The sequence below is a fragment of the Sceloporus occidentalis genome, unplaced genomic scaffold (assembly GCF_023333645.1).
Source record: "Sceloporus occidentalis isolate IW3139 unplaced genomic scaffold, rSceOcc1.0.p SCAF_4, whole genome shotgun sequence".
In the NCBI taxonomy this organism is placed as follows: Eukaryota; Metazoa; Chordata; class Lepidosauria; order Squamata; family Phrynosomatidae; genus Sceloporus; species Sceloporus occidentalis.
In genome coordinates this window covers 87,339,674-87,366,749 of record NW_028316984.1, presented here as the reverse complement: position 1 = coordinate 87,366,749, position 27,076 = coordinate 87,339,674, and the positions used below count along the sequence as shown (strand labels likewise).

Below are 27,076 nucleotides of genomic sequence, written 5' to 3'. Positions count from 1 at the left end.
CTAGAGATTTGTAAGGCTGACAATGGAGTACACCTAACACATTCACCCAAAATTACAGATCAAGTCAGCTCATGCTGGCTTGTCAGAATGATGTTTCCGAATATAGTTTCAGTTCAGCCACATCCCTGCTCCCTTAAGATCATCTGGGTAGCTTGGCTATGTCCTGAGTTGTGTGACTTCCTCCTTGCACCAACCAGAGAATGGCACATTGGCAACATAACTTTGTAGGTCCAAAATGCATCCTCATGTGTTTGTAAATAGACTAATTCTGGGCCAGGGTTCCAAATATAACACAGTAGCTTCCTTACAGAAGCTTTTATTGAGAGAAAAATAAGGTGAGATGAGATGATGAAAGACTTGCAAATTGGAAAGGATAAAATAGGGATCTAAGGTATCAAAAGGTGTGTATGCAAGCCAATGCTGAAGGAACTCCAGACATTTATTATTTAAAAAGTGCTTATTGTGATACACTATAAAAGCGACTGATTGTCTTAATAATGTCACTGGAAGCCAAGTTTCTGTCACAGGACAGCAGTGGTTCTTGCACAATGTACACATCCCCAGAAAGGTATGTGGCTTTATACACTAATGTACGCTATGGAATAGCTCATTCAGAATACCCAATAAATACTATGTTTGTTTACCTAGCAATAAGGTCTGAGAAAAAGAAGCAAGAGCAGACTTGAGAGAATGGAGACTCCTAAAACCTTGGGGTGGAAATGAAGCACAGGCAAAGGGCAGCAGGAGGAGACAGCTTTAAAGGAGAATGCCTGGAGCACTAGAGCTCTAAGAAATTATGGTGTGGGTTGCAGCTACAAGTATATATAAAGCTGTCAGACAAAGGGTAGAATGGAAAAGCACAATCCCTACACATTTCCACTGGATAGAGGAGCAGCAGGGTAGCTGTTTTGAACCTTCCTTCCCTGGCACTCTGTTGGCACTGAAAATGCCTCCACAATCAGGTGTTAATGTTGGAAAGCCAGAACCTGGCCCAGATGTTGGACAGCTGTTTACCTGGGAGGAGATAGGACTCCACTCAGGCAAGGGAAACTCTAAGGAAGACAAGTGGCTTGTCATCAGCAGGAAAGTCTATGATATCAGTCGCTTCCATCTGCTGCACCCTGGGGGCACACGTGTCATCAGCCACTATGCAGGACAAGATGCAACGGTGAGATCTTACTGTGGGGACTGTAAAAGCTGGAAAGACTCATAATTCTGTGACATCAGTTATGCTGTGCATACATGATGATACTTCAGGTTCAAGCTCTGGTGCCTACAATTATCTCCAAGGATGTTAGGTGGCTGACTTTGAAAAGGTCTCTGCTTGGTACCTTCTTGGTATCTTCAGACCCAGGCTAAATGGACAATGATCTGTTATAAGGCAGCTTCATGTGGTCATTCATGGTGTCCAATGGACAATTTTCTGTAACACATGAGTATATTGCCAATATAAAGGAGAAAGAAGGAAAGAACTGAAGGACAGAAAATTTCATTTTGGAAGAAACAGGTTGTTGAGAGAAGCTGTATTTAAGCATGGAATCCAAAACAGTAGTCTATAAAACCTACTTTCAGTGACAGAAAGGGGTATGTAATTGGCTACAGCACACTGACTACAGAAATATATTGACTTCCAGGAGATGAGAGCAGTCCAACAGTATGCACAAGTGTAACTTGGGTTTTAAAAAAGAAAAAATATGAATTTTCTGGATTTGAGGATTTCACCTTGGGAAAGAATATCTGGATATTTTTTAAGAAGTCAAGATATTTTTAGTAACACCACTGGAATTCAAGTTTTATTTGATTTTTGGATCATTGTGTGTTTGTTTTGTACTTTTTGCTGAGTTCTAAGAAAACTTATTTTCTTTTAAAATACGCTTGGAATTTCATCTGGATACTTTAAAGGCCCACCTATTTACATCTCTATACATAATGCCTTATAATCCTATGATTTGTTTACAAGAAATAAATGTTATAGTGTTGCAGTGAAACATTGCTTGGTTCCTTGTAACTGAGAACTTCTGGTAAGGGCCATAACATTTGTCTGCAGCAGAGTAAGGCAGTCTGGAAGCCATGTAGAAGAAAGTGCCATCATGTGTGCCATTTCCATGCTTACAAAGGACAGATGTGTACCAGGGTGATAGTTATTGAAACTCTGTGATCTAGGATAGGTGTTGTAGAAGAGAGGTCATGCCACTGGAGTTTATCACACGGGAGGAATTTCTCTTAATTTCAAATAAAAAGGAAGTGGGGCCAGAACACATTCACGTGAATTCGCTAGTTCAGCGAATTTACGTGAATTCGAATTATATTCGAACTGACTTCCCATTGCCCGAAAATAGTTTGCCATTGCCCGAAAATGAGTGTGGTAGTCTATCACGCAATAATGTGAAACCTCATGTTTGCGTTCAGACTGACTTCCCATTGCCTGAAATTGCATGTGGTAGTCTATCATGCAATAATGTTAAAACCCATGATTGTGTTCAGATTGCCATTGGATTATACTTCCAATTTCCCTTGTCTGATAAACTCCACTGTCTCCTTTAACCTAATGGCAAAGCAGAGCTTTGGAGAAAAGCAGCCCTTCTGTTTTGAAAATAATGAATTAAAACCATGTGACATTTATTTGGTAAAAACATGTATATAGTGCCTCTCAACACTGATATGAAGGCAGCTTATCTCAGTTCAAACAAGAATGACATCAATAACTAGAAAAAAAACAAAGCAAGTGAGGTTTCCTTCACCTAAACAGCTCTCATTTTACCTTCTCTCTTTGAACCTCCAATCCAGCCATCCAAGGAACCTCCAGAATCCCACACTCACATCCCTGGAAATGTTCTGCCCTCATTTATGTTTGCCCACATATCCCTCTTTTTATCCTTTTGATAGAAATGAATTTATTTGACTAACGATATCCATTACATCAGCATAGTGGTCATCTCCCTTTCATACTCAGTGTTGTTGTGTGTTTCTTAGGATGCCTTCACAGCTTTCCACAAGGATGAAGACCAAGTCAGGAAATACTTACATTCACTGCTAATTGGAGAACTGGCACCTGATCAGCCCAGCTGTGAGCCCACCAAAAATGTAAGTCCCTCCCCCACACCTTACCATTTATTTATTTATTTATTTTGTATTCCAATATGAGATACAACATGATTCATATTAAAAAAATAAAACAGAATATAGTTAAAACAAGGCATAATACAACATTTGAAAACCAATAAAATCAATAATTATATTCAAATAGTAATTCAATTAATATTTTTATTTAAGAAGCAATTATTAGTTTTAAAAACAGTTAAAACATAATGATGGTGATTTACAAAGCATGGCCCAGTTAAAAGACCTTCATAAAGAGAGATTGTCTCACATATATAGGGAAGATACACTGCTTTGCAAGTACAGTCTTCAAACACTTATAATCAACTTGCTGGTATGAATGACCCTGTGTGTAGGATCCCCCTCCCTTGCAGTTAGATTCTATTAATACAGTCAGCCCTCCATGCCAATTGATTCTTCATCCACAGATTCACCCATTCACAGCTTGAAAATATTTTTTAAAAAATACAAATTCCAAAAAGCTAGCCTTGATTTTGCCATTTTATGTAAAGGTAAGGGTAAAGGTAGACCCTTGACATGAATGTCTCATTGTAACTGACTGTAAGGGGCAGTGCCCATCTCAGTTTTTAAACAGAAGAGCCAGTGTTGTCTGAGGACTGCTCTGGTTGTCATGTGGCCAGCATGACTGCACCACATGCTGTTACCTTCCCTCTGAGACGTGGTACCTATCTATCTACTTGCATTTACATGCTTTCAAACTGCTAGTTTTGCAGAAACTGGGACTAGTGAGAGGAGCTCACCCCATCATGCAGCACCCAGGCTTCGAACTGCCAACCTTCTGAATTTCCAATCATCAGAATTGGCTTCTTAACCCCTAAGCCACTGCATCCCATTTTATATAAGGCTCACCATTTTACTATGCCATTCTATATACTGAGACTTGAGCATCCATGGATTTTGGCATCCATGGGGGGAGGGACTGGTACCAAACCCTAGCAGATACGAAGGGCCCATTGTACTAAAAGATAGAGCAAGCACATTGAAGAATATTTCAGGTAATCAGAATACAGCCCACAGCTGTCTCATATACAATACCAGTTACAAAGGCTTCCACTGTTACTGAGAAGTACAGTAGAAAGAACATTTCACACATCTGCCTGTTGGACACTGAGTTAAATGAGACTTTCTGGTCTGCCTATTTCCCAGTTAGCTCAGTTTCTTCGTTGCTTTTATGATGATCCTGACAATCCAAGTCAATACTGAAAAAAATGAAGAATTTTATTGTTGTCTCTTCTCACAGGAAATGCTGATAAATGATTTTCATGAGCTGCATGCAACACTGAAGAAGATGGGATTCCTAAAGTCCAATTACCCCTTCTTCATCTTCATGTTTCTGCATGCTTTTTTGTTAGACATAGCAGCCTGGCTCACTATCTGGTACTTTGGAAAATCCTGGGTGCCCTTTCTTACAGCTGTAGCACTGTTCACCATCGCACAGGTAATATATTCATGTGATAGCTGTAAGTGGCTTATGGAGTAACTTTCAGCACTTCAAAAACTGGTACCCCATGATGTTCTGTGGAGTAATTTTGTGGGTAGAGGCAAGGTGACGTGATATGCTCCATCTTAGTGATGACACAGTTGCAGTTTCACTGGCTGGGAAAGGAGACCAGAAGAAGCCCTAATGTAGGCAGGTGCTGGTGTACATAAGGTTGTTGTTCAGCACTACAGCCTCAGTTGGGTTTGGAACTTTGTTCATACACACTTTCTCTCCAATTTTTGTTTCAACAGGACATTATTGCATTATTTTCATTGTCATAACATTTTAAGCAGTTTGGCATGTGATCTCAATTCAGGTGGAAAGTAGATGGGATTTGCAAGCCTGTCAAAAGGTTACGGGGTTCCTGTATGGTTACAGGGTTCCTGTATGGAGCATAGGTAGTAAAGATTACATCCAAGTTGGGGATGTATGCCAACAGAAGGACAGCAATGAGGGAACCAGCCTAATCTCTCTAGGTAGTTTATTGCATGCAGTTTTAATGCCAACCTGGGAACAGGACAGGATAGAGCTGGAACGGGTTAAAATTGATGTTACCACATGCAAAATTGCTGCTGCACTGCTGCTCGACCATCACCTGTCCTCCAGAAGTGCTCTGGTAGCCAATTTTGATTCTACAGAAAGCTTCTGTATATCAAAATCGGCTGCCAGAGCACTGCTAGAGAATGGGTGATGGTCGGGCAGCAGTGCAGCAGCAATTTTGCTTGCAGTAACATCATAGAATCATAGAGTTGGAAGAGACCACAAGGGCCATCCAGTCCAACCCCCTGCCATGCAGGAAATCTCAATCAAAGCATCCCCGACAGATGGCCATCCAGCCTCTGTTTAAAGAACTCTAGGGAAGGAGACTCCACTACTATACGAGTTAGTGTGATCCACTGTCGAACAGCTCTTACTGTCAGGAAGTTCCTCCTAATGTTGAGGTAGAATCTCTTTTCCTGTAGTTTGCACCCATTGCTCTTGGTCCTACTCTCTGGAGCAACAGAAAATAAGCTAGCTCCCTCCTCAATACAACATCCCTTCAAATATTTAAACAGGGCTATCATATCACCTCTTAACCTTCTCTTAGCTCCCTAAGTCATTCCTCATAGGGCATGGTTTCTAGACCCTTCACCATTTTAGTCGCTCTCCTTTGGACACGCTCCAGTTTCTCAATGTCCTTTTAAAATTGTGATGCCCAGAATTGGACACAATATTCCATTTGGGGCCTTGCCTGATCCCATCCCATGCCCGGGTCGGTATTAAAATTGCATGTGATAAACTCCAACGAAGGAAATGCGAGAGCTAGGGAGGAGCTACCAGAAAGGTCCTCTCTTGTACTCCTCTCCTAGAGATCTGTAAGGCTGCCTGTGAAGTACACCTGACACAGTCACTGAAAATTACCAATCAAGTCAGCTCATATTGCCTTTTCAGAATGACCCTGTGAGGATGGTAGGGCAAAGAGAAGGCCCTCCCTAGAAGAACTAAAAAAGGGGGGAAGGGGAGTCAATACAGTTATATAGCCCATCACTGCCTCCACATTTTCTACTGACTCTCTTGAATCCTATATACAGGAGAGAAAGAGTTATATGCAGCTGGTAGTTTCCATTTCAGTTGAATGAAGTATCTTCACCAAGTTTTAATCTCAATTTTAAAGGAGCTATCCAAAATAGGTTCAGCACTTTTGAAAACTTCTTTAAAGTTCAGGCAAAATCTTAGAGTGGATTCCTCCACTGAAATTGGAGGCAACAACTGCTACTGGATGGCTTCATCTTTTATTGTATTGATGACACAGCTCTCAACTCCAAATGATCTCATTCTGCAATGCCATATAGACTTTGAAAAGGGAAGGGGAGCACTACAGAAATTTTCCATCACCAGATTTACCATGGGAGTTTATCAAACAAGGGAAATTGGAAGTATAATCCAATGGCAATCCGAACACAATCATGAGGTTTTACATTATTGTGTGATAGACTACCACATGCAATTTCAGGCAATGGCAAGCTATTTTCGCAGAATGGGAAATCAGTTCGAATGCAATTCAAATTCACGTAAATTCACTGAACTAGCGAATTCACATGAATATGTTCTGGCCCCACTTTCTCTTCATTCGAAATTAAGAGAAATTCCTCCCGTGTGATTAATAATAATAATAATAATAATAAAATTTATTTCTATACCACTTTTCCGCAGTGAAACTCCATTGACTATATGGTGCAAAGCTGCAAATGGTGCAGCTGAATCAGTTTCCACAAAAAAGTCTCACATAATAAATTTAAAAATTACATACAAACATACATATATACATATAAAATAAAGATAATAAAAGAGTAATAATAGAGGTTAATGGTATACATTAATCTTGGGAATACATCAGAATTAAAACTTGGTAACTGGTAAATTGCCACATAGTCAGCTTTCCTATTCAGTCATCCATTGAGAGAGAGTGCAGCAGCACTCAGTACAATGTTGCCAGCCTTGGGGGGAGGTCTCCAAATTTGGAGGGCTTTAAATATTTATTTTACGGTTTATTTATATTTTGATTTAGATATATATGGGGGCACCAAAATCTTTTAAGTGCTCAGGGCCTCTAAAGTGCTTAGAGCCTCTTATTAGGAAGTTGACTTGGCATGTGTTTCTTCCAGTGCAGAAAGAGAATATATGGTGTTCAGCAGTGTTCATATTACTTTACATAGTGTGAGAAGATTGGTCCCCACCCTGAACAGTTTATATTCTAAAATGTGAAAAGGGGAGGGATGAGGAGGAAGAGACTGTAGTAGATTACAAAAACACATAGTTGTTTACATTACATATAAATAGAGTTCAAAGCTGAATTGCAGCAACAGGGCATAGTAACTAAGGGTTATGCTGATGAAGAATTTGCAGAAACAATGGGTTTGGGGAAGGGATTTTATCTTTCATCTGTTGTAGTTAAATATAGTAAACAAAGATGTTATTGTCCCCATTGTAACAGGAATGAACAAATGGCTCTGCAGGAAAAAGACAAGCCTTTCTTCACCCTTGATAGTCCCTGGGATTCAATAATGTTTATAGAGAAGATTCCCATGTTTCTGTACAAAAAATCTACTAATGAGGGGAGAGGAAAATAGACAATTTGCAGTATCTGTAAGATAGCTAGTGTTTCTCTTCTCAAGAAAAAAAAGCTGTGCTTGGGGAAGAACCACTTCTTCCATACCACCAAGGAAAAGAACATATCACCTTATGTTGTCATTGTTTTTCTTCTTCCAGATCCAGTATGGGTTTCTTCAGCATGATTTTGGGCACATTTCAGTCTTTGAGAAGACCAAGTGGAATAGACTGGCTCACTTTTTTGTAATGGGAGTGCTTAAGGTAAGGGTCTGCTCTTGAAGAAGGACCATGCCTGGGGTTTGTTCTTCAAGATGGTGATGACAGTGGCACGGACATATATAGTGCACTAGGAAATTTGCCTAGAATTAATGTTGCTGAGTTCTGTTAGAATTGGAATGAAATGAAAGTAACACACACACACACACACCATTTCACATGAAGCTCCAAAACAGAAAACCCCTAATGTTTACTGAGCAGGCACAAACTTGCTCAAAAAGGAACAGACTGTCAGTTTAGGCCTACAATTTAGGTCTAAGGCTACAGTAATGATTTCATGGCTGCAAACCACACCAACAGTAGCCTAAACATCTCCACAACAGTGCTGTTGCATTGCATTGCACTACTTTGCTAGTAAGGGAGATGTGTGTGTACTTTGATTCAGCAGGGGAAAGAAAGAAAAATTGGGTGTCTAGACAGAAATAATTGCTAACAAAGAATTGGTTATCACAGTCATTTATTCTCCTAGAGCATCTTATTAAGCTTCCTGCTATCTCCATTAAAGGAGGACTTACCTACTTGCCATAGCATTAAAAAAAAAAAACCCATAGCATTCAGTGTTGTTCTCATTGTTATTGATTTCTGCTAGGATTTGGTTCCAGGGCCAAACCCACCCCATACTCCATGGATATGAATATCCATGGACTCTCAACTCTCATTATATACAATGGGTTAGTAAAATTGTGTCCTTTATATAAAAATGGCAAAATCAAGGTCTGCCTTTGGGCGGCAGCGGCTTCTCCTTCTTCTCTTTTTCTTCTCCTCCTCCTCCTCCTCCTCGTCCTCCTCCTCTTTCTTCTGAATATTTTCAAGTCATAGATGGTTGAATCCATGGATGCAGAATTTGTAGATCTGGCCGGCCAACTGTACTCCTTTGTTGAGTTGTCTTTTTTCAGTGTATGTTGTATATTTGTCTGCATTTGAATGGGACAGCCAGGGTGACCATTGACTTTTCTGGGTAGGCCTGATGGGAGTTGTTGTCTAGCAACATCTGGAAGCTGGCAAGTTGCCCACCCCCTAGTTTATGAGCTTCTCAAGGGAGGACTTTCCCCCTGTCCCACCACTGTCTCAGGAGCATTTGGCGAGGTTCTTCTCAGTGACTGTTTCCAGGCTGTGCTTCTTCCTTCTATAGGAGGATAATCTGGCCCCTTCTCTGACCTTCCGCAAGATGGCAGGCAAAGACTTTTTATTTAGACAGACTTTTAATTATTAACTGGTTTTTGTAGGAAGATTTTTTAAGGAGGGTGCTGCACTTTTATTCTCATTATTAGGTTTTTAAATGGTTTAAAACTCTTACATTTGTGCTTTTTTTTAAAAAAATAGGATAACGTATTTATTGAAAAAAGTCTTTGAACATAATGGTCATTTAAAATCTAAATTGTGTTTTAATCTTTGTTGTGAGTTGCCTCGTGACCATAACTGGACAAAGGGCAGAGCATGAATAAAATAAAATAAAATAAAATAAAACAATGAGCACCCTTGATATTCCCAATCACTCAGCATTCTTGAGTTATTCTTCAGAAGCTCCTATTGTGTCTTTGGGTGGGGCTTTGTGATCTGGGTTCTTCTATAATGCTTACATATAACTAAATGAGATAGATGACACATTCTCCTTCTTGCCAAAAGGAAACAAAAGAGTGTTTATAAGCTTTTGTGTCTCTTGCACACAAATTAGTATCACATAACTAGCCTAGGTTGGAAGCTTGCCAAGGAAGGAATCACTGCTGGTAGAAACTTGTCTGCAATGAAAGGAAAGGTGAAACAACTACAGTTCCCCACCCATAACTCTTTTTCTGAGGACTTGAAGGTCCTTTGCCATGTTGTCAGTTATCCTGCGATTATTTGAAGTTCTCTGTAGTCCACCTTCCCATCACCACAGCTTTCAATTCGTAAACAACGGTATTGTCCAAACAGACAGGCCAAGATCCTTTAAGGATGCATCTGCACTACAGAATTAATGCAGTTTTGACACCAGTTTAGCTGCCATGGTTCAGTGCTACAAAATTCTGGGATTTGTAGTTTTGTGAGACTACAAATCTGTCAGAGAGCTCTGGTGCCCCAACAAACAACAAATCCCAGGATTCCATAGGATTTACAGTTAAAGTGGTGTCAAACTGCATTAATTCTGGAGTGTAGCAGCAGCCTGGGACTCTCTTAATATTGGGATTCAGGATATTTAATGATAGCAAAATAAGTAGGAGGCTCTTTATTTAGATAATCCAGTCAATATATATCAGCATTTACTATAGGTGATTATAGAGCATAAACCTATATGGTCTAAGGATATCCCTATGTATATACCATCTATTAAGGAATTTATACACTTCAAAAAGGAATTTGTTATATGTTGCTAAGAGGTAGCTCTATACATTCATCTGTAGAAGACTTTATACTCATTTCCAGTCATCTGTCAGATAAGGCATATAGCCTAGCTCAGTTTCCAAAAAGGACGATCTATCAGTCACCAGCATTTTCAAGGTAGGATTTTCAGTTTAGGAGAGAGCCTGAGAGGCAGTAATAGAATAGCAGCTGTCAGAAGCAATAGAATACTTCCTTTCTCTTTGTTGGGATTTTGTTTCTTGCCGTGTCTAGCCCCTCTTTATCTCCTCATCAGCCTGCCATTTTACAGAAACTTTTGTATGGCTTTATGCCAGGATATCTGGCAATCTTGTATCTCCAAAGGAAAGATCTGAAAAGCACATATATGAACAAAAGCAGAATAGGAGATAGGCTCCATGTGCTGATAGTCCATTCTTTATTATCTTTAAAAAACAAACAAACAATGCATTTTGGCCTCTCTATCTGTGTTATCTGGGTTAATATACCAGTATTTAATGGAGTTTTATTTATATTTTATAGTGTAGCACCTGAAGGGGGCCAATTTTGATAGAGTCCAAAGCACATTGAGGCTTCTTAAAGTAATATGAAAATAAAGAAATAACCATCTGTCAGCACATGGAATCTGCCTCCTATTTTGCTTTTGATCTTGTATTTCTACCAATCAGGGAGGAATCCTTATTGGGGTCTCCTGTTCTGGCTATCTTCTGTCATGACTCAAGTCATTGCAAGACTAAATTTAATGTGGCCAGTTTCTGGTTTTCCTTCTCTGAAAAGGATCTTGGAGTCCTAGTACACCACAAGTTGAACATGAATCAACAGTGTGGTGCAGCAGCTAAAAACCCAGTGTGATCCTAAGTTGCATCAATAGAAGTATAGTGTCTAGAGGGAAGTAATAGTACCACTCTTTTCTGCTTTGGTCAGGCCCACCTGGAATACTGTGACCAGTTCTGGGCACCACAATTGAAAAACAATATGGACAAGCTGGAGCATGTCTAGAGGAGGGTGACCAAAATGGTGAAAGGTCTGGAAGCCATACTCTATGATGAGCCACTTAGGAAGCTGGGTATGTTTAACCTGGGTAGGAGAAGGTTAAGAGATGTTAAATATTTGAAGGGATGTCATGTTGAAGATGGAAGAAGCTAGTTTTCTGCTGCTCTAGAAAACAGGACGCAGAACAATGGATGCAAGCTTCAGGAAGAGATTCCACCTCAACATTAGGAAAAACTTCCTGACAGTAAGAGCTGTTCAACAGTGGAACACACTCCCTTGGAGTGTGATGGAGTCTCCTTCTTTGGATGTGTTAAAACAGAGGTTGGATGGCCATCTGTCAGGAGTGTTTTGATTGTGTCTTCTTGCATGGCAGCAGCTTGGACTTTTGGTCTCTTCCAACTCTATGATTCTATGATTTATTGACAATGACATTGGCTAAATGCCCAGACTTGAGCATAAGACAATGTTTTTTACTTCAAACTAATTGTCTTAACCCAATAAATGTACCACATTCATTAGCCCAGTATATCATTTACTTTCACATTGACCCATTTCAGGGCCTGAACATATAAGAATAGCATACCACCTGTAATGAAGGGAACCTTCTGACAGATTTTGGTCCCAGAGAGGTGGAGTCAGGTGACTTGGTGTAGGTGCAGTCAAGACTCCTATACCTTCCAGAGTTGTGCAAAAGAAGGAATTTTAACAGATGTAATTTGCATGATGCACAGCGACTGAAACGCTCCAGCTTATACCACTATTGAAGTTGCGGGGACCCTGCTGTCTTTAATTTGGCCACCCTGGGTGGAGTTGTCTAATTTGATTTCATCTTGTCAGAAACCACAATCAGAACTGAGACATTTATTTATTTACTGCTATGTTCTATAGGCTATGGGAAGGAGTACAAGTGATGTGCTTGTTCACAAGCAAAATGAAATGTGTGTTTCCCCCCCCCCCCCCATCATTTAATATAAAGGGTGGACCAGCAAGCCAGTGGAACCATATGCACAACCAACACCATGCCAAACCCAACTGCTTCCGGAAGGATCCAGATCTCAACATGCACCCACTCCTGTTCACCCTAGGGAAGCCACTCTCTGTGGAGGTGAGTAAACAAATGGCTACCAATGGGAATCCATGATAGGTAAAGAAATCCTTGCCCGTACTCAACAAGCTGATTAGAAGGGAAGAAAGGAACCATGCTAGTTGTATCATACAGCTTTCCTCCTACTACAGGACAATTTACACTATTCGATCAGGTCAGGTTCACCTTGGAACTGTTTTGGCGGGAGGGTTAACATTAGCAGATAGGTTGTAATAAATGTTGGCTAATTGCAGCTACTTGCAGGGGGAAGGGAAATTTGGAGGGATGCAATCCTTCAGTAATTTTGTTCTCTAAGAAACCAACAAATAATTTTAGCAATTTTCTTCCCACTATACAAGACTGTACAAAATTCACTCATGGCTCTTTTGTGCAGAAAACAGCATTTTTACAACACACAAAATGCTGCTTCTTGTAGAGAAAGTGCTGTTTTCTAATTTTAAAAGTCATGTTTGAATTTTGTTCAGAATAAGCTCTGAAGTGTGAAGATATTCATCAGACCAGGATTCTTTTCTTCAGGATTTCCTGATGCTCAAGAAGCACATTTTTTCAAGCATTTCTTGAATATTTTCAAATATTCGTCTCATCCCTGCAAAACATCCTTAAACATGAAGGCTCCTACAAGGAAAGACTCTTACATCCTTTCTCCATGTTGAATGCAACTTGCTTCCAAGTAAGCATGCATAAGACAAATTGAAGACAGCTTTTATTATCCCCAGGAGGGCTTGATGACAAATAATATTTCTTAGCAATTGATAGTTTAGTACATTTTTGGTTGATGATGCCTGAGGAGACTTAACTGTACAAAGGTCATGGTGGTCCAATTTTGCAATTTTGTCAGATCATTTCCCACTGGCTCATCTTGGGAAGGGCCCATAGAACTATTTGTTGCTACTTTCTACTTTCTCTCAACAACAAAAAAAAAATTGTATAAGCCACAGTGACCATTACAAAATATTACAAACAACAATAATACATTTTACTGGTCAACAACTTGATAACTTATAAAGAGGGATAGGAGAAAGCTTAGTAGGTCAGGCAGCAGCAGGTCAGCTGATATACCCTTCCATTTCTAGCATCTCATCTCCTTTTCTACTTTTTCTTTTTATCTATCTATTCACAACTTACCAGAACTTCTTCTCCTCTAAAGAACAGAGAAATAGAATGCTTCTATTTCATTGACAGTTACACCAAAACCTGTTTCTATATTGCTTTGTCTGTGAAACACTTCAGCTGATAACTGGAGAGCTGTAATTAAAAAACTGGACCTCCACCTCCCATAAAACAACTGACATTTATGTGCATGCTTGATACAGATACTCCATGGACAATGTAGATTCACCCTCCAACACAGATATCATGAGGAAAAACGGGTCTAAATTGACAAAAAAACAACAAACCCATTCTTATAACTCCGGGCAGATACTTTTCGGATTTTCTAGGGTCTCAGCATTTTCAACCTGCATCTTTGCCTGTTAGTCTCCAACAAGTGTGAGTTACTGAAAGACTCAGAGCCCTTTCACATTGATTACTCTGTTACAGTAGTATAAGAACGCAAGGCAATTTGTGTTAGAAAAAGTGAGAATTGGCAACTGTGGTCCAATGCGGAATTCATAGAAGGCCTTTTCCAGTGTTTCATTATTCTAAGCGTGGAGAGGAACATTGACCAGTGCTGTAATCCCACCCTCTCCACTCCTAACCTTTTCAGATTTACAGGGGAGTCTGGAGTAGAAATACAATTGCATTTTACCAGAGATGTCTCCAGAGTTGCATGTGCTTTAGAGAATCCCTCCCTTATCAGAAGAACAGAGCTATGGAACTATGCTGCTGCTTCAGACCTTCCCTGTAAAGGTGGCTGGAGAGGTTATGACCAATTGTAATACTATTAGTTGCCAGAACAGGGCTATAATCAATAGCTTAACTGTTGTTTTCTCTTCTGTCCTTCACAGCTTGGAAAGAAGAAAAAGAAATACATGCCTTATCAGTACCAGCACAAATATTTCTGCTGTGAGTGTTTCTGGCATTGTGCACAAGATTCTAAATTTGGAATTTGTCAACTACAGTAATGCCACATTGATAGATTAAGATATAATATGGAGCTACCGGATGTTTGAATATTGTACCAACTGGCTGACCTTGGGCAAGTCACATCATCTCAGCCTAAGAGGAAGGCAATTATAAACCTCTTCAGAATATATTTTGCCAAGAGAACCCTATGGAGTTTATCACACAGGGGAAAATTGGGGAAGGGGGAATCGGGGGTTTAAAGAGCCATTATCCTGCGATTGCAGGAAGATTTTCACACACATCCCGATTAAAGAGCCATTATCCTGGGAATAACCAGGCAATAAACAGCAACAAATCATTCACAGGATTTCCCAATCAATGATTTGGTGCTGTTTATTGCCTGATAATTTTCAGGATAATGGATCTATAATTGTGACATCGTGTGAAAATCTTTCACCTGATCATGTGATTTTCATGGAATAATGGCTCTTTAAACCTCCAATTTTCCCCATGTGATACAGAGGGTTGCCATAAGTCAGAGTCAACCTGGACATACATAATAGCAAGAACAACTGAATTACATGTTGTGGTACAGAGTAAGAATATGAAGTGGATGATCTGATGTAAAGATGGGATACTAGAGGAAAGTTCATTTGCTAGTATTACCAGGGAAAGTACTTTTTTCTCAGGTATCTATCTCTTCATTTGAAAAACATGATTTGCAATGGAGTTTATCACACGTGAGGAATTTTTCTTAATTTCGAATGAAAAGAAAGTGGGGCCAGAACTCATTCATGTGAATTCTCTAGTTCAATGAATTTACGTGAATTCGAATTGTGTTCGAACTGACTTCCCATTGCCCGAAAATACGAAATTGCTTGTGGTAGCCTATCACGCAATAACGTGAAACCCCATGATTGCATTCGGACTGACTTCCCATTGCCCGAAATTGCGTGTGGTAGTCTATCACACAATAACATTAAACCCCATGATTGCGTTCGGATTGCCTTTGGATTATACTTCCAATTTCCCTTGTCTGATAAACTCCAATGGAAAAAAAGCTCTCATGTGTATATTTTTCTTCTTTTATATATTTTATTTTCACCACAGTCTTGGCTCCACTGACCTTCACAATTTACATCCAACTGCTTATATTCCGTTACACAATTCAAAGGAAGAAATGGATTGTAAGTAATGTGCAGAGTTGCAATTGTTCTTCCTTTAGATATGTAAATTCGGGGACCAGGGCAGGAGGAAATGGGAAAAAAGATGCCAAGTTGTTGTTTGTCTGATTGTATCTGCCCACCACCTAAAGCAGACACTGCTGATAGAAGGATTGTCCTCTCCCTTGCAGCCTTTCATGCACCCTCAAATTGCTCCAGAGGGCTGAGGTTTGAAAGTGTGAGGGAGAAGTCTTTAATGCTTGAGCAATACATAGATATTCTCCATTGCTCCTTGTCATGTTGCATCATGGCTTTAAGAGTGATCCCAATTACTCCCTTCTGTACAGTTAGTAGATCCAAAATCAACAAAGGAGATTGCAACCATTTTTCTTTGTATTTTGATTTGTTTGTCTGTTTGGGTTGGATTTCCCCCCCTCCTTAACACCTTTATTTTTCTTGACAGGAGCTTGCTTTCATTTTGATCTACAATATCCGCGTCTGTCTCATGTATGTTCCTTTAATGGGATTTAAGAGTTTCATGGCACTTTACTGGTTAGCCAGGTAAGAGTCATGGAAAACATTCCTCCAGGAATGTAAATCCTCATAAATTTCATTCTCATAAGCAACATGAGAAACATTTTACCACCTTACTCATTGCTGTAAGAAAGTTCTTGTACAGTATTCAATGACTATTTACAAATATGGAGGTATTTGGTACAAAAAGAAAAGCATGAGGTCTTTTTGCACAGAAAACGGCATTTTCTCCTCAGAAATGTTCTTTGCTGTACAGAAAGTCATGCTGCCTTGTTTTCTGCACAAACAATCCACTTTCATAAAGAATGTATCTTCAGCTACAAAGATTCTCATCCTTCCAGTGTTCTCTTCATCAGAGTTTACTGACATCAGGAAACCTATTTTTCATCTACCATTTGAATATTTTCAAATATCCTTTCTGTCTCTACCTTCCTCTGACTGCTGCTGTTCTACACAATGTATAAATTTGTTTGTTTGTATGGCCATGGCCAGACTAACAGAAAACCCCAGCTTAATTTTGGGGTTTCTGGATCTGTGGGAAGGATGAGCTGCCTGCACAACTGGCACTCAAAATGGGCCAATACTGGCAGCACTGTCTGCACATTTCCATGGGTCAACAGCTCACCTGACCCAGGACGCTTTCTTCTGATCTTTTTTGGTGACCTATTGACGCTCCTCACCCATCACCACACTGGTGTACAGTCAGCATGGCCTGGGAATTCTCTGGAGTTTCCAACCTGATTTGGAGCAAACAGGGACTCTTTTCACTTTGGAGGATTGCCCTGGAGTGCTGATGGGACTTGGGTTCTGCCCATTTGGGGCATTGTCTAAACAGGTCAGTGTGGGAATGCAGTGAGAAAACTACTGTAAAGTACCCCTGACTAACATTGGTTTTTAAATTTCCAATGAAGGAGAGTCTGCCACATCCCAAATAAGTTATTCCAGTCACAAATAGTTCTTTTTGTCAGGCAGTTCTTCCTAATGTTTAGTCAGAATCTCCTTTCTTGTAATTTGAATCCACTGCTTTGCATCCAACCCTCTGGAGCAGCAGAAAACAAAGCTTCTTAAAGGTGGCTGTCACATCATCTCTTTGTTTTCTTTTCTTCAGACTAAATATACCCAACGCTCCCAGCTGTTTCTTAAAGAACTTGCTTTCTAGACCTTTTCTCACCTTGACCACCTTTCTTCAAGCATGTTTGATCTTGTCAGGCTACGTCCCCACTACAATTTAAAGGGAGTTGCTGATTGGGTTATATGACTGTCATTCCCAGTTGAAACTAGTTCTGAACCTACTGTGATTGGTTTCAATCGCAATGAAGCGAGGCAAATGCAAAAAGCCAACTCTTTCTAGACACTAGTTCTTTGGCAGTTCTTTTGAAAAGAATCGATTCTGAAGTGTGTTCAACAAGTGGGAACAACGGATCTGAATTGCATCATTCTGGAGGGGAGGGACTAATGGCAGAGGGGTGTTTACCTTCCCTCCTCAGTTTTTGGTAGATCTAATACCCCCCCCCCCCCCCAGAGCTGCCTTTGTGCTTGTGAAGTGACCTAAGGGCCCATTATTATTATTTTTTAAAAAAATAAAATTGATAGAAGATTCGATGTATTGCTTTTGCAACTACTTGCAATCAATGAGGCAAGTAGTTGCAAAACCAATGAATCAAATGTTTTATCAATTTAGAGATATAGATATGGATATAGATAAAGATATAGATATAGATATATAGTTCCCAAGCCTGGGTTGCCACTTATGTCACCAATAATGCACAGATGATTGACATGCATTTTGAAGCAGTGCAATGAAGCGATTACAAGGGGATAATGAAAAGATCAGCTTTCGCAGTGGGAACGACAGACCTTTTGGAATCGATTTACCAATAAGGAGAGAAGGCAAATCACAAACCGGTTTAAATGCAAGTGGGAATGCTTCTTCAATGGAACACAATTCTCACCAAAACAGAATACAGAGCAGGGTACTGTTACATGCCTTGATTTAGACACTGTGGTTCATGTGAGCCATAGTGAAACACAGAAGAGATTTTGGTACAGAGGCCATTGCACTTTTAGCTTTCAAGCAAAAAGACAAGATTTCTGTCCTCAACATGTTTTGAAAGTTTTAGTTAAAAGCAGCTGTAGAAAATAATTGTTTTCCATCTCTTGTTAACCTAAATGGAGATTGGTCAGTTGCATTTTTGACATGGACCTTCCCATATAGCTACTGGACATGCTGGCTGGGAGATTCTGAAAGTCAGAATCCAAAGAATAATTTTTCCAGACTCTAATTGAAATCCAAAACCAGTCAACAGTGTGTGTGTGTGTGTGTGTGTGTGTGTGTACATATTAAGAAAACCTCTTTAAGTCTTTTTTTTTGATCACACAGAAAGATGCCTACTAAGTTTAAAGGGCAAAGAATGAACATGCCTTATCTTGGGCAGATATGTGCAAAGTAATGCCCACTTTGTGGGGTTGGCCTGAATGGTAATTGCTAGTATGTTTTCCTGTTTGCTTTGTTTGCACAGGTTCCTAGAAAGCAATTGGTTTCTCTGGATCTCACAGATGAACCACATTCCAATGAACATTGATTATGACCAGAATTTAGACTGGGTCTCTGCCCAGGTAAGATTCTGAAATTTCTCACTGTTCATAGAATTTGCATATCTTTAACAGTATCTCTTTGGAATGTATCAATTTATAATATAATCTCTCCTATCTGAAATTAATGTGGAAAACTGTAATGAAAATGAGAAATTAAATGATGGTGCTTACATTATATAGCAATAGCAACAGCAATGGCAAGTAAATTTCTATACTGCTTATCAATGAATTAGAACACCCTAAGCAGTTTGCTATGTGTAAATGAATTGCCCTCAACAAGCTGGGCACTCATTTTAGCGACCTATGAAAGGATAGAAGAAGGCTGAGTGGATCTTGGAGCCCTCCTCTAGGATCAAACTTACAACATTGTGACTGTAGTACCAGCATTTAACCACTGCACCACCAGGGCTCCTTAGAGTGTATTAGTTTGAGGAGGCTATAGTAGTCCTATACAGTTTCTGTTTCCAAATTAATTTCATACTGAAACTAATATGGGTTCATTTGTTGAGTTTTGTATTAGTTTATGAAGAGAGTGCCTATACCTGATGTTGCTACACTTCTCCTGTTGAGACATTGATTACCTTCCTAGCTATTTTGGCCAATCATCCCTGATCCAAGCAATAACCAGCCAAACTATTTAAAATGGATAGCAGTTTCCAGCTGGGAAGGTAGACCACTATAAACCATATATATCTATGCAGATATAATTGCCTTATCATCTCTCTCAACTGCAACTCAGATAGTCAAGGGACTTTTAACATCCTGAGACAGCAGCATCAGATGGCTGTGGAAACTAGTTTATGAGGAAAAAGCAACTGAAATCTTTGGAAAGATCTCATATGCAGATGTAGCCTATAAATAAGGATTACTTGATCCTAGTAAAATCATCTTTGCAGAAGCATTCTGACCTGATATGAGAAAGGGAGATTGGGAAAAGGGGAGATTGAAAGAGGGAAAGTCAGACTGTTTTTTAAATAGTTAATGTGCAATACTACTTTTTAAATGCAAATACTTAGTGGCGAATTTTTCACTACTTTTTATTTACCCCTCTAAGACCATGGTGACAATTATGCAGCCATCCAGATATTGCTTGGATCCACTAGTATAGCAAGTGGTTAGGAACATTAGGAGATGCTTTTCAGCAACATCTGGAGGGCCACATGATTTCCACCCTTGTAGTGAGAGCCCAATTTGGTTTGTGTGTTACACTATGACTCTAGAGGCCAGGGTTTGAATCCCTGCTCAAACATGAAAACCACTGGGTGGCCTTGGCAAGTCCCATTCTCTCAGCCTCAGGGAAAGGCAAATCCCCTCTGACAAGATTTACCCAAGAAAACCCCGTGGTAAGTTCACCTTAGGGTTGCCATAAGTTGCAAATGTCTTGAAGGCACACAACAATGACTGAGACTGAGCAAATATCACAGACTTATGGTGACAACATTGTGGTTTCCCTTTACAGTTTTATTGCTCAACTAAATAGCAAGTTACATGTGGATTCAACTTTGAATCCACATTCCAGATGCCAATTAAAATAATTCATTCTAAAAATTATTTTACTTCTTATATACTAGTGTTGGGCAAAGTGTAGCCTTCAAGATATTGTTGGGCAGCATGTTCCTTGAACTACATTCCTTGCCATCACCTATACTATGTACAGCTTCCTGTGACTAGCAGTAAAGAAATTGGGTAATTATAAATAAATGGCTGTAAAATAATAATCCTTGGTACACAGGGTTACCAGATGTCATAACCACAAAGGAGGACAAGGCATCACAAAATGTAGGCCATTTAAGAAAAATGTAGGACATGACCAAATAAAAGCTAACACTAATATAAATATAAATATAAATTAATTTCATATGATTTATTTACAGCTATATTAGATATACTGTATTTTATTATGTACTCAACTGTATTTTTCTGCTGAACTTATCTTCATTAAAATGCCTTGTTGGCTTGCAATATAAAAGAACTCTGAACAAGACAAATGCTTAAATCTGTTCTTTACCAGCAACAAACCCTTGACTGAATCTACATTTAAATTATTTCTTTCATTTGTCAACTGTTCTGAAATGAAGGGGGAAAAAACTTTCAACATTTGCATTGGACTGTTCAAAATTGAGGACATTTTGGAATCCCTCCTAGACAGAAGGTTTAGGTGCAAGACATGTCCTGGAAAAGGAGGACATCTGGTCATCCTGTTGGTACATTCGGAGGAGCTCCCCAAGATCATAGATAACTACAGACAAAAAATGGGGAAAGAGTCAGACATTTCCTTCAAGCTTCTATCATGTCTAAAGAGAAAAGCTAGTTTCCATTTGAACAGTGGCTTTTTTCTTCAGCAGTTTAAGCAGCTGAGGTGGAAACTGAACCCAAATCCTTCACTTATAGGTAGAATCACAAACTCAGCAGGTTTTCTTTAAAAATGCAAAAACCTTTTTAATGTCCTTTCATTTGGTAATCATAAAATTAGAAAACCCATAAAGTACAATAAAAAATGAACAGTTGGCAATGAAGGAAGTGATTGAAATTCAACAAATTTTATTCTCCTTTAGCTCTCAGCAACATGTAATGTGGATCAATCCTGGTTCAATGACTGGTACACTGGACACCTGAACTTCCAGATTGAACATCAGTGAGTATGATATATATATATATATATATATATATATATATATATATAGACAGAGAGAGAGAGAGAGACAGAAGTTGAGACTGAATAAATTATACAGCATGAATGAATGCATCCAGGACAGGCTTTCATAGACATGGGAGATCTGGCCAGGACAAAGGCTAGGGACCTTTGAAGGAGGCTGAATGCTATAGGCATACTGAAGGCCCTGTAATATTCATCTAACACTATCCAGCCTTCCCTTTCTGCAGCCTTTTCCCAACCATGCCTCGACACAACTATTGGAAGGTGGCTCCTCTGGTGAAGTCCCTCTGTGCCAAGCATGGTGTTAAGTACCAGTGCAAGTCACTGTTCACGGCCTTTGCAGACATTGTGCGGTAAGTTTCTATTAACAGCAGGGATGCCCCTAGGCTTGTTTGTTTAACATCTGAAACAATAAAAATATAAACACATATTAAACAATTATCAGATTAACACAACTTCAACAGGTTGAAATGGTTTTAAATCATGTACATATGCATTCTGGAACAAATCAGTCATGCCTCTCAGACTAATTAAAGGCTGTATTTTAATTTGGAACCAGACTGATGTCAGCATTTGCAGCAATCAGGCTTCCAAGGGAATGACACTCCACAGTTGGGTGCCACAGCTGAGAAGGTCCTCTCCCATGTCCTCGCATAGTATATCCCTACTACAGGTGGAGGATAAAGGAGGGTCCCTCTGACTGACCTCGGTATTCAGGCAAATGTAGACATAATGTGCTGCAACACAGCAAAACTGATGCAGTTTGTCACTGCTTTATCTGTCATAGCTCCATCCTATGGAATCCTGAGATTTATAGTTAGTTGTGGCATCAGAGCTCTCTGACAGAGAAGGCTAAGAGCCTTATCACATTAAAAATAAACCTGGCAGAACAGAGAGAAGGTAACAGCATACTGAAGAGTAATAGGCAATATTACTATCTGTGATTAATGAGGCCCTTTCCCTCTTTTGCAGCTCTTTGAAGGAATCAGGGGAGTACTGGGAGGATGCCTACCTCCATGGATAAAAAGAGGCAAGACCACAGCATTCTCCTCATGCTATACCTTGCTCTTCCACCTCATGAGGCCAATGTGTGGCTCAGAATGGGACCAATTTAATAACAAACTCTTTGTGAACTAATATCTCTCATCTTTTCTTGCATCAACATGTTGTTGTGATAAACTATGGGGATTTATGAGTGGAAGACATGACTGGAAAAAGAGATATGAAATTTTCAGTTCTAGCAATAGCATCTTTGCTGATGACAGGTCACTTTGAACTTCCTCTGAGGAAGCAAGTGAGTTCTATTTCTGCTTCAAAATCATGCGAAGAAGGCAGTTTGAAAGCCTCAGTGGAAGCCCTGTTAGGTGTCCCATCATCCTACAAGGCTAGGATGGTGGGTACACATGACAAGGCTTGCTTTCTCTGTAGCAGAATACTAACTGTGGAATTCCTTTCCAAGGGATTGCAGGACAATTCCAGACCTTCTGAGTCACCTAAGATGTGTGATTTCACAAGGCCTTTGGTCCTTAAAACCAGATGGTGGCTGCTTTGGCTGTTTTAAAACCATTTTTACGAAGCAGTTTTAGTCAGTTTAAAAAAAAACCAAATCAATTATTCAGTGTTTTGAGTGTTTTTATCTATTGTACATCACTTCAGTAGCCTTGGTGGGCTGAGAGGTGATAGATATAAATATAATATGTTGTTCAGCCTCAGAGGAAGGCAATGGCAGACCTCCTCTGAACAAATCGTGCCAAGAAAACTCCATGATAGGTTGACCTTAGGGTCACCATAAATCAGAAACTACTTGAAGGCACACAACAACAAATATAACATAACATAATATATAATGTAATAGAAAATAGGTGGGGTGGAGAGGGGGAGAGAGAGAGAGAAAGAAAGACTATATAGATATAGAAATAATATCTATAAATATTTCTGTAAATATAATATAAATAAATAAATATGCTTTTCTTATATTGTTCTGTCCATAACAGCACTTTCCAAAGCAGTATGGGCACTGGCATAGGAGGAGTCAGTCAAGACCAGCTACTTTTCCTTTGGGATTAGATTAGACTATCTGCAGTGCTTCCAGTACCTCAGGCTCAAGGCAGCTGTGATTTCTTCCCACTAACCCAAGGCTCATTTCAAGGAAAGAGGTCAGAGCTGCTGTTGACTTCAGTGATGAGGCTGATGACGAATACTGTGATCTGAATTCACTGAAGGCACATCCAGACAGATTAAGACCAGAAATTCCCAGATTTTATTCCAGTTAAGAAAGAAGATAGGAAGAAAATCAATTCATTTGAGATAAGGGACTGGAGAAGAGTGCTGAGGATCCCATGGACAGACAAAAGGACAAACAAATGGTTCCTAGAGCAGATCAAGCCAGAGATCTCTCTGGAATCCAAGATGACAAAACTGAGGCTGTTGTACTTTGGGCACATCATGCGAAGGGAGAACTCACTGGAAAAAACAGTAATTCTAGGAATGGTGGAGGGAAGTAGAAAGAGAGGAAAGCCACATGCTAGATGGATGGACTCTATTAAGGAGGTCACTTATGGGTTTGCAGGAATTAAGCAGAGCAGTGGAGGACAGAGAGTCTTGGAGATGTCTTGCCATGGGTCGAGACTGACTCGAGGGCAGTTAACAACAACAACAACAACAACAACAACAACAACAGCTCAATTCCGCTGCTGCTTAATTAACTGCTGCTTTCTATAATTCCTCAGAGACCTCCTCAAGTCCTGCCTTTGTTGTCTGCGCTTGGTGAAGGTAGGTATGGGTGAGTTGCCTTCTGTATCTCAATGAGCAGGACTCTCTGCCAGAGCTGGTACTACATTCTGGCCTGTCCCTGAAACTTGTGGCTCTCGAACCTCCTCCTGCTCTGGTCCAGTAGCAAGTCCCAGCAGGTCTCTTCAGTCTCTGAGTCAGAGTCCATTTCCATCTTCTGGAAGCAGGATATGACAGTTATTTGCAGAAGCTGCTGCCCAGTAAGTCAGGACTGGGGGACATTTATGATCAATGCATATCCCTTACACTACTGAATATGTTGTTGTGTGCCTTCAGTCCCCTATCACAGGATTTTCTTAGCAAGATTTGTTCAGATGAGGTTTGCCTTTGCCACTATGGGTCATTCCCATTGCAATTTGCACTGAATCGTGGTTCGGGGTATATGATCCTCGTTCCCACTTGAAACCTCTTCCGATCCTCATTTGATCGATTCCAGTTGGAATGAAGTGGGGCAAACACAAAAAAACCAGGTTTTTCTGACAATAGTTTTAAAGTGGGACTTTTCAGAAGAATTAATTCTGAAGCATGTCCACTAAGTGGAAATGCCAGATCAGAATCAATTATTTCTGAGGGGAGGGACAAATGCTACAGTGGTGTGTACCATCCCTCCCCAGAGAAACCCTAGTGCTGCCTTTTCATTTTCTTTTTTAAAAATTGAATTGATCAAAAAATTAATATATTGGTAAAGCAGATACTTGCTTTATGAATATATCAATTTTTTTATTAATTCTATTTTTTAAAAAGTGTTCCTCATCCTCCTTCTCCTCCTCCTCCTGGGTCCCCCGACCTGCCTTGCTCCCTTCTTTGGCCCCTGCATTCCCTCATCCTACTTGCCCGCTCCGCCACTGCCTCCAAGGCCCTGCTGTGCTCACCCGCAGACACAGCATCAGCACCACCACCACCTGAAGCACCAGAAGCCCCAGGTGAGCCAGAGAGAGAGCCGAAGGGGGTATGGCAGGCGAGGGACCTGGGGGGAAAGAGACACAGGGGATCAGGAGGCGACGGGGCCCATCCTGGCTTTCTCGGGGGCCTTCCTCCCTTCCTCCGCACCCCATGGTGCCCTGTGGAGGGTCTCGGGATGAGCCCCGGCCCTGCCATCTCACCTGCGAACCCTTGCCAGCACCTGATCCTCCTCCTCGGCAGCACACAGGGGGAAAAGGGTCTGGTTGGGCCTCAGTCTTCAGAAGGGGTTCCCGGGGGGGGGGGAGGTGGGGGTTGACTGGCTGAAGGGCTGCTCCGCCTTCCCCACTGGCCTCTGAAGAACCTTCACTGCCACCGCCTCACTGAGTCCCAACAGAAACCTGACCAAAGTCCTGGAGAGAGCTCAGGATGCCAAGCAGCAGACAGGACAGTTCCCTTGACCCCGCCTGGGTGGGTGGGTCTGTGGGCCAGTTTTTAAGGTCTGGTGGGTTCTGTCCTGGAAGCAGAAGGTCCATTCCTGGCAGATGGAGGCCCTTTTCTCCCTCCCTCCCTGCATCAGCACCCATTTCTCTGTTCCTCTCTCTCTCACACACACTGTTCCTGAGCAGCAGAAGCCTTGCTCTGAGCTCCTTTCCCCAATTTTGCCTTGCTATGCGCTCCCTTTTTTGGACACATTTGATTGATGTAACAGGTCTGATGATTGACATTTATTTTGAATCGGTGCCAACTAATGGGAGTGACAATCGTGCCAAAAAAAAAAAAAAAATCCAAAAAAGATCACATCCATAGTGGGAATGAGGGAGCTTTTGGAACTGAATTCCAAAACACAGCGAGAGCAAATCAGGATTCAAATTAAATTGAAATTGAGAATGACTCCTATACTACTACTACTGCAGCTGCATTTCCCCATTCAAAACTCTAAATGGTTTGCAATAAATTAAATAAATCCATAGTTTAAAAACTGCAGGAGAAACAGTGGTGAAATCAAGAATGGATTTGCCACCATATTTAGTAGATCCACCTGGGCCTCTCCCTTCCCACTACCACACCCTGAAGACATCTCTTCCCTTCCCTCTTTGCACCCTTCCAACTTTTTAGGAGGAAGGGTGCAAAAAAAAAAAAAAAAAAGAAAGAAAGAAAAAAATTCTGCTGGCTGAAAAGGTCATAGCTCCTCAAACCAGAACTTCATCTAAAACTTCAGAGGGGCTTCCCAATCATATAGTCCTGGAGATGTATCCTGAGGCCCATAGCTTTGCTACCATTTTATCTAAATGGTAAAGAAGTAAAAATCCCTTTGTACATCCATCCATACAGCTTTTAAGTTATTTTCCCGCTTCTGTAACATTCCAGTTCCTGGGGACCCAAGAACACATGGTGCACTCCCTCTGAAATGATTTGGCAAAACTAAGCCACCATGACTTCTGTTGTAGTTCAGCCTCCTCAAGTGTCCTCTTCATCAAGATGTATATTAAACTGATCCATCTTATGCACTTATGTAGGTTGCATTGATCCCATGGAGGACACTTCAAAGTACACATTCTGGTTATAAGACTCTTCACATTTAAGGATGTTCCCATGATATTGGATGGGGGAAATATTTTGCTATTCTCCTGCTAGTACATACAAGCAGGCAAAATTATTTACACCTTGCTCTCCAATGTTGAGCCCTCCCCCTTGAAAACAGTCCTAGTCCCCCTGAACTGATCAAATGGTACAAACAGTACATTTGCAACAAGAGCTGCTAAAAGGGAGAGAAAAGATGTGTGGTAGAAATAGCATGTTTCCTTTCTTTGCTTCTAACTAGCTTGTTCAGTAAGAGCAAGGATACCTTTACCTAACTCTGTTTATTTCTTAGTATTAAGCCCACTAGAAACTATCTGTTTACTCAGCTCCACAGAGAGTGGTTTTCCCAGGCTGAACAGAAGCTGGTGCATGGTGAGATCAGGGTCCTTGTGGAAGCAGTTAGGTTTGGCATGGTGTTGGTTATGTATATGTTTCCATGGGCTTCTTTG

The 27,076-nt window shown here is 40.4% G+C and overlaps 1 protein-coding gene across 1 annotated transcript; it reads left to right on the top strand.

Annotated features, from left to right (window-relative positions):
- The first annotated feature begins 946 nt into the window (after positions 1–946).
- On the top strand, positions 947–22,377 carry LOC149314266 (acyl-CoA (8-3)-desaturase-like). The gene is made up of 12 exons (XM_089523417.1): positions 947–1,168; positions 2,974–3,084; positions 4,361–4,558; positions 7,850–7,951; positions 12,273–12,401; positions 14,348–14,405; positions 15,516–15,592; positions 16,032–16,129; positions 18,622–18,718; positions 21,253–21,332; positions 21,581–21,706; positions 22,326–22,377. Exons 1-12 carry the CDS (start codon positions 947–949, stop codon positions 22,375–22,377), a joined length of 1,350 nt encoding a protein of 449 aa, XP_089379543.1.
- The last annotated feature ends 4,699 nt before the right edge of the window (positions 22,378–27,076 follow it).

Coding starts and splice junctions, on each gene's coding strand:
- LOC149314266 (XM_089523417.1), top strand. CDS start 947: ATGCCTCCACAATCAGGTGTTAATGTTGGAAAGCCAGAACCTGGCCCA. Junction 4,559..7,849: donor CACTGTTCACCATCGCACAG/GTAATATATTCA, acceptor TTCTTCTTCCAG/ATCCAGTATGGGTTTCTTCA. Junction 16,130..18,621: donor GCACTTTACTGGTTAGCCAG/GTAAGAGTCATG, acceptor TTGTTTGCACAG/GTTCCTAGAAAGCAATTGGT.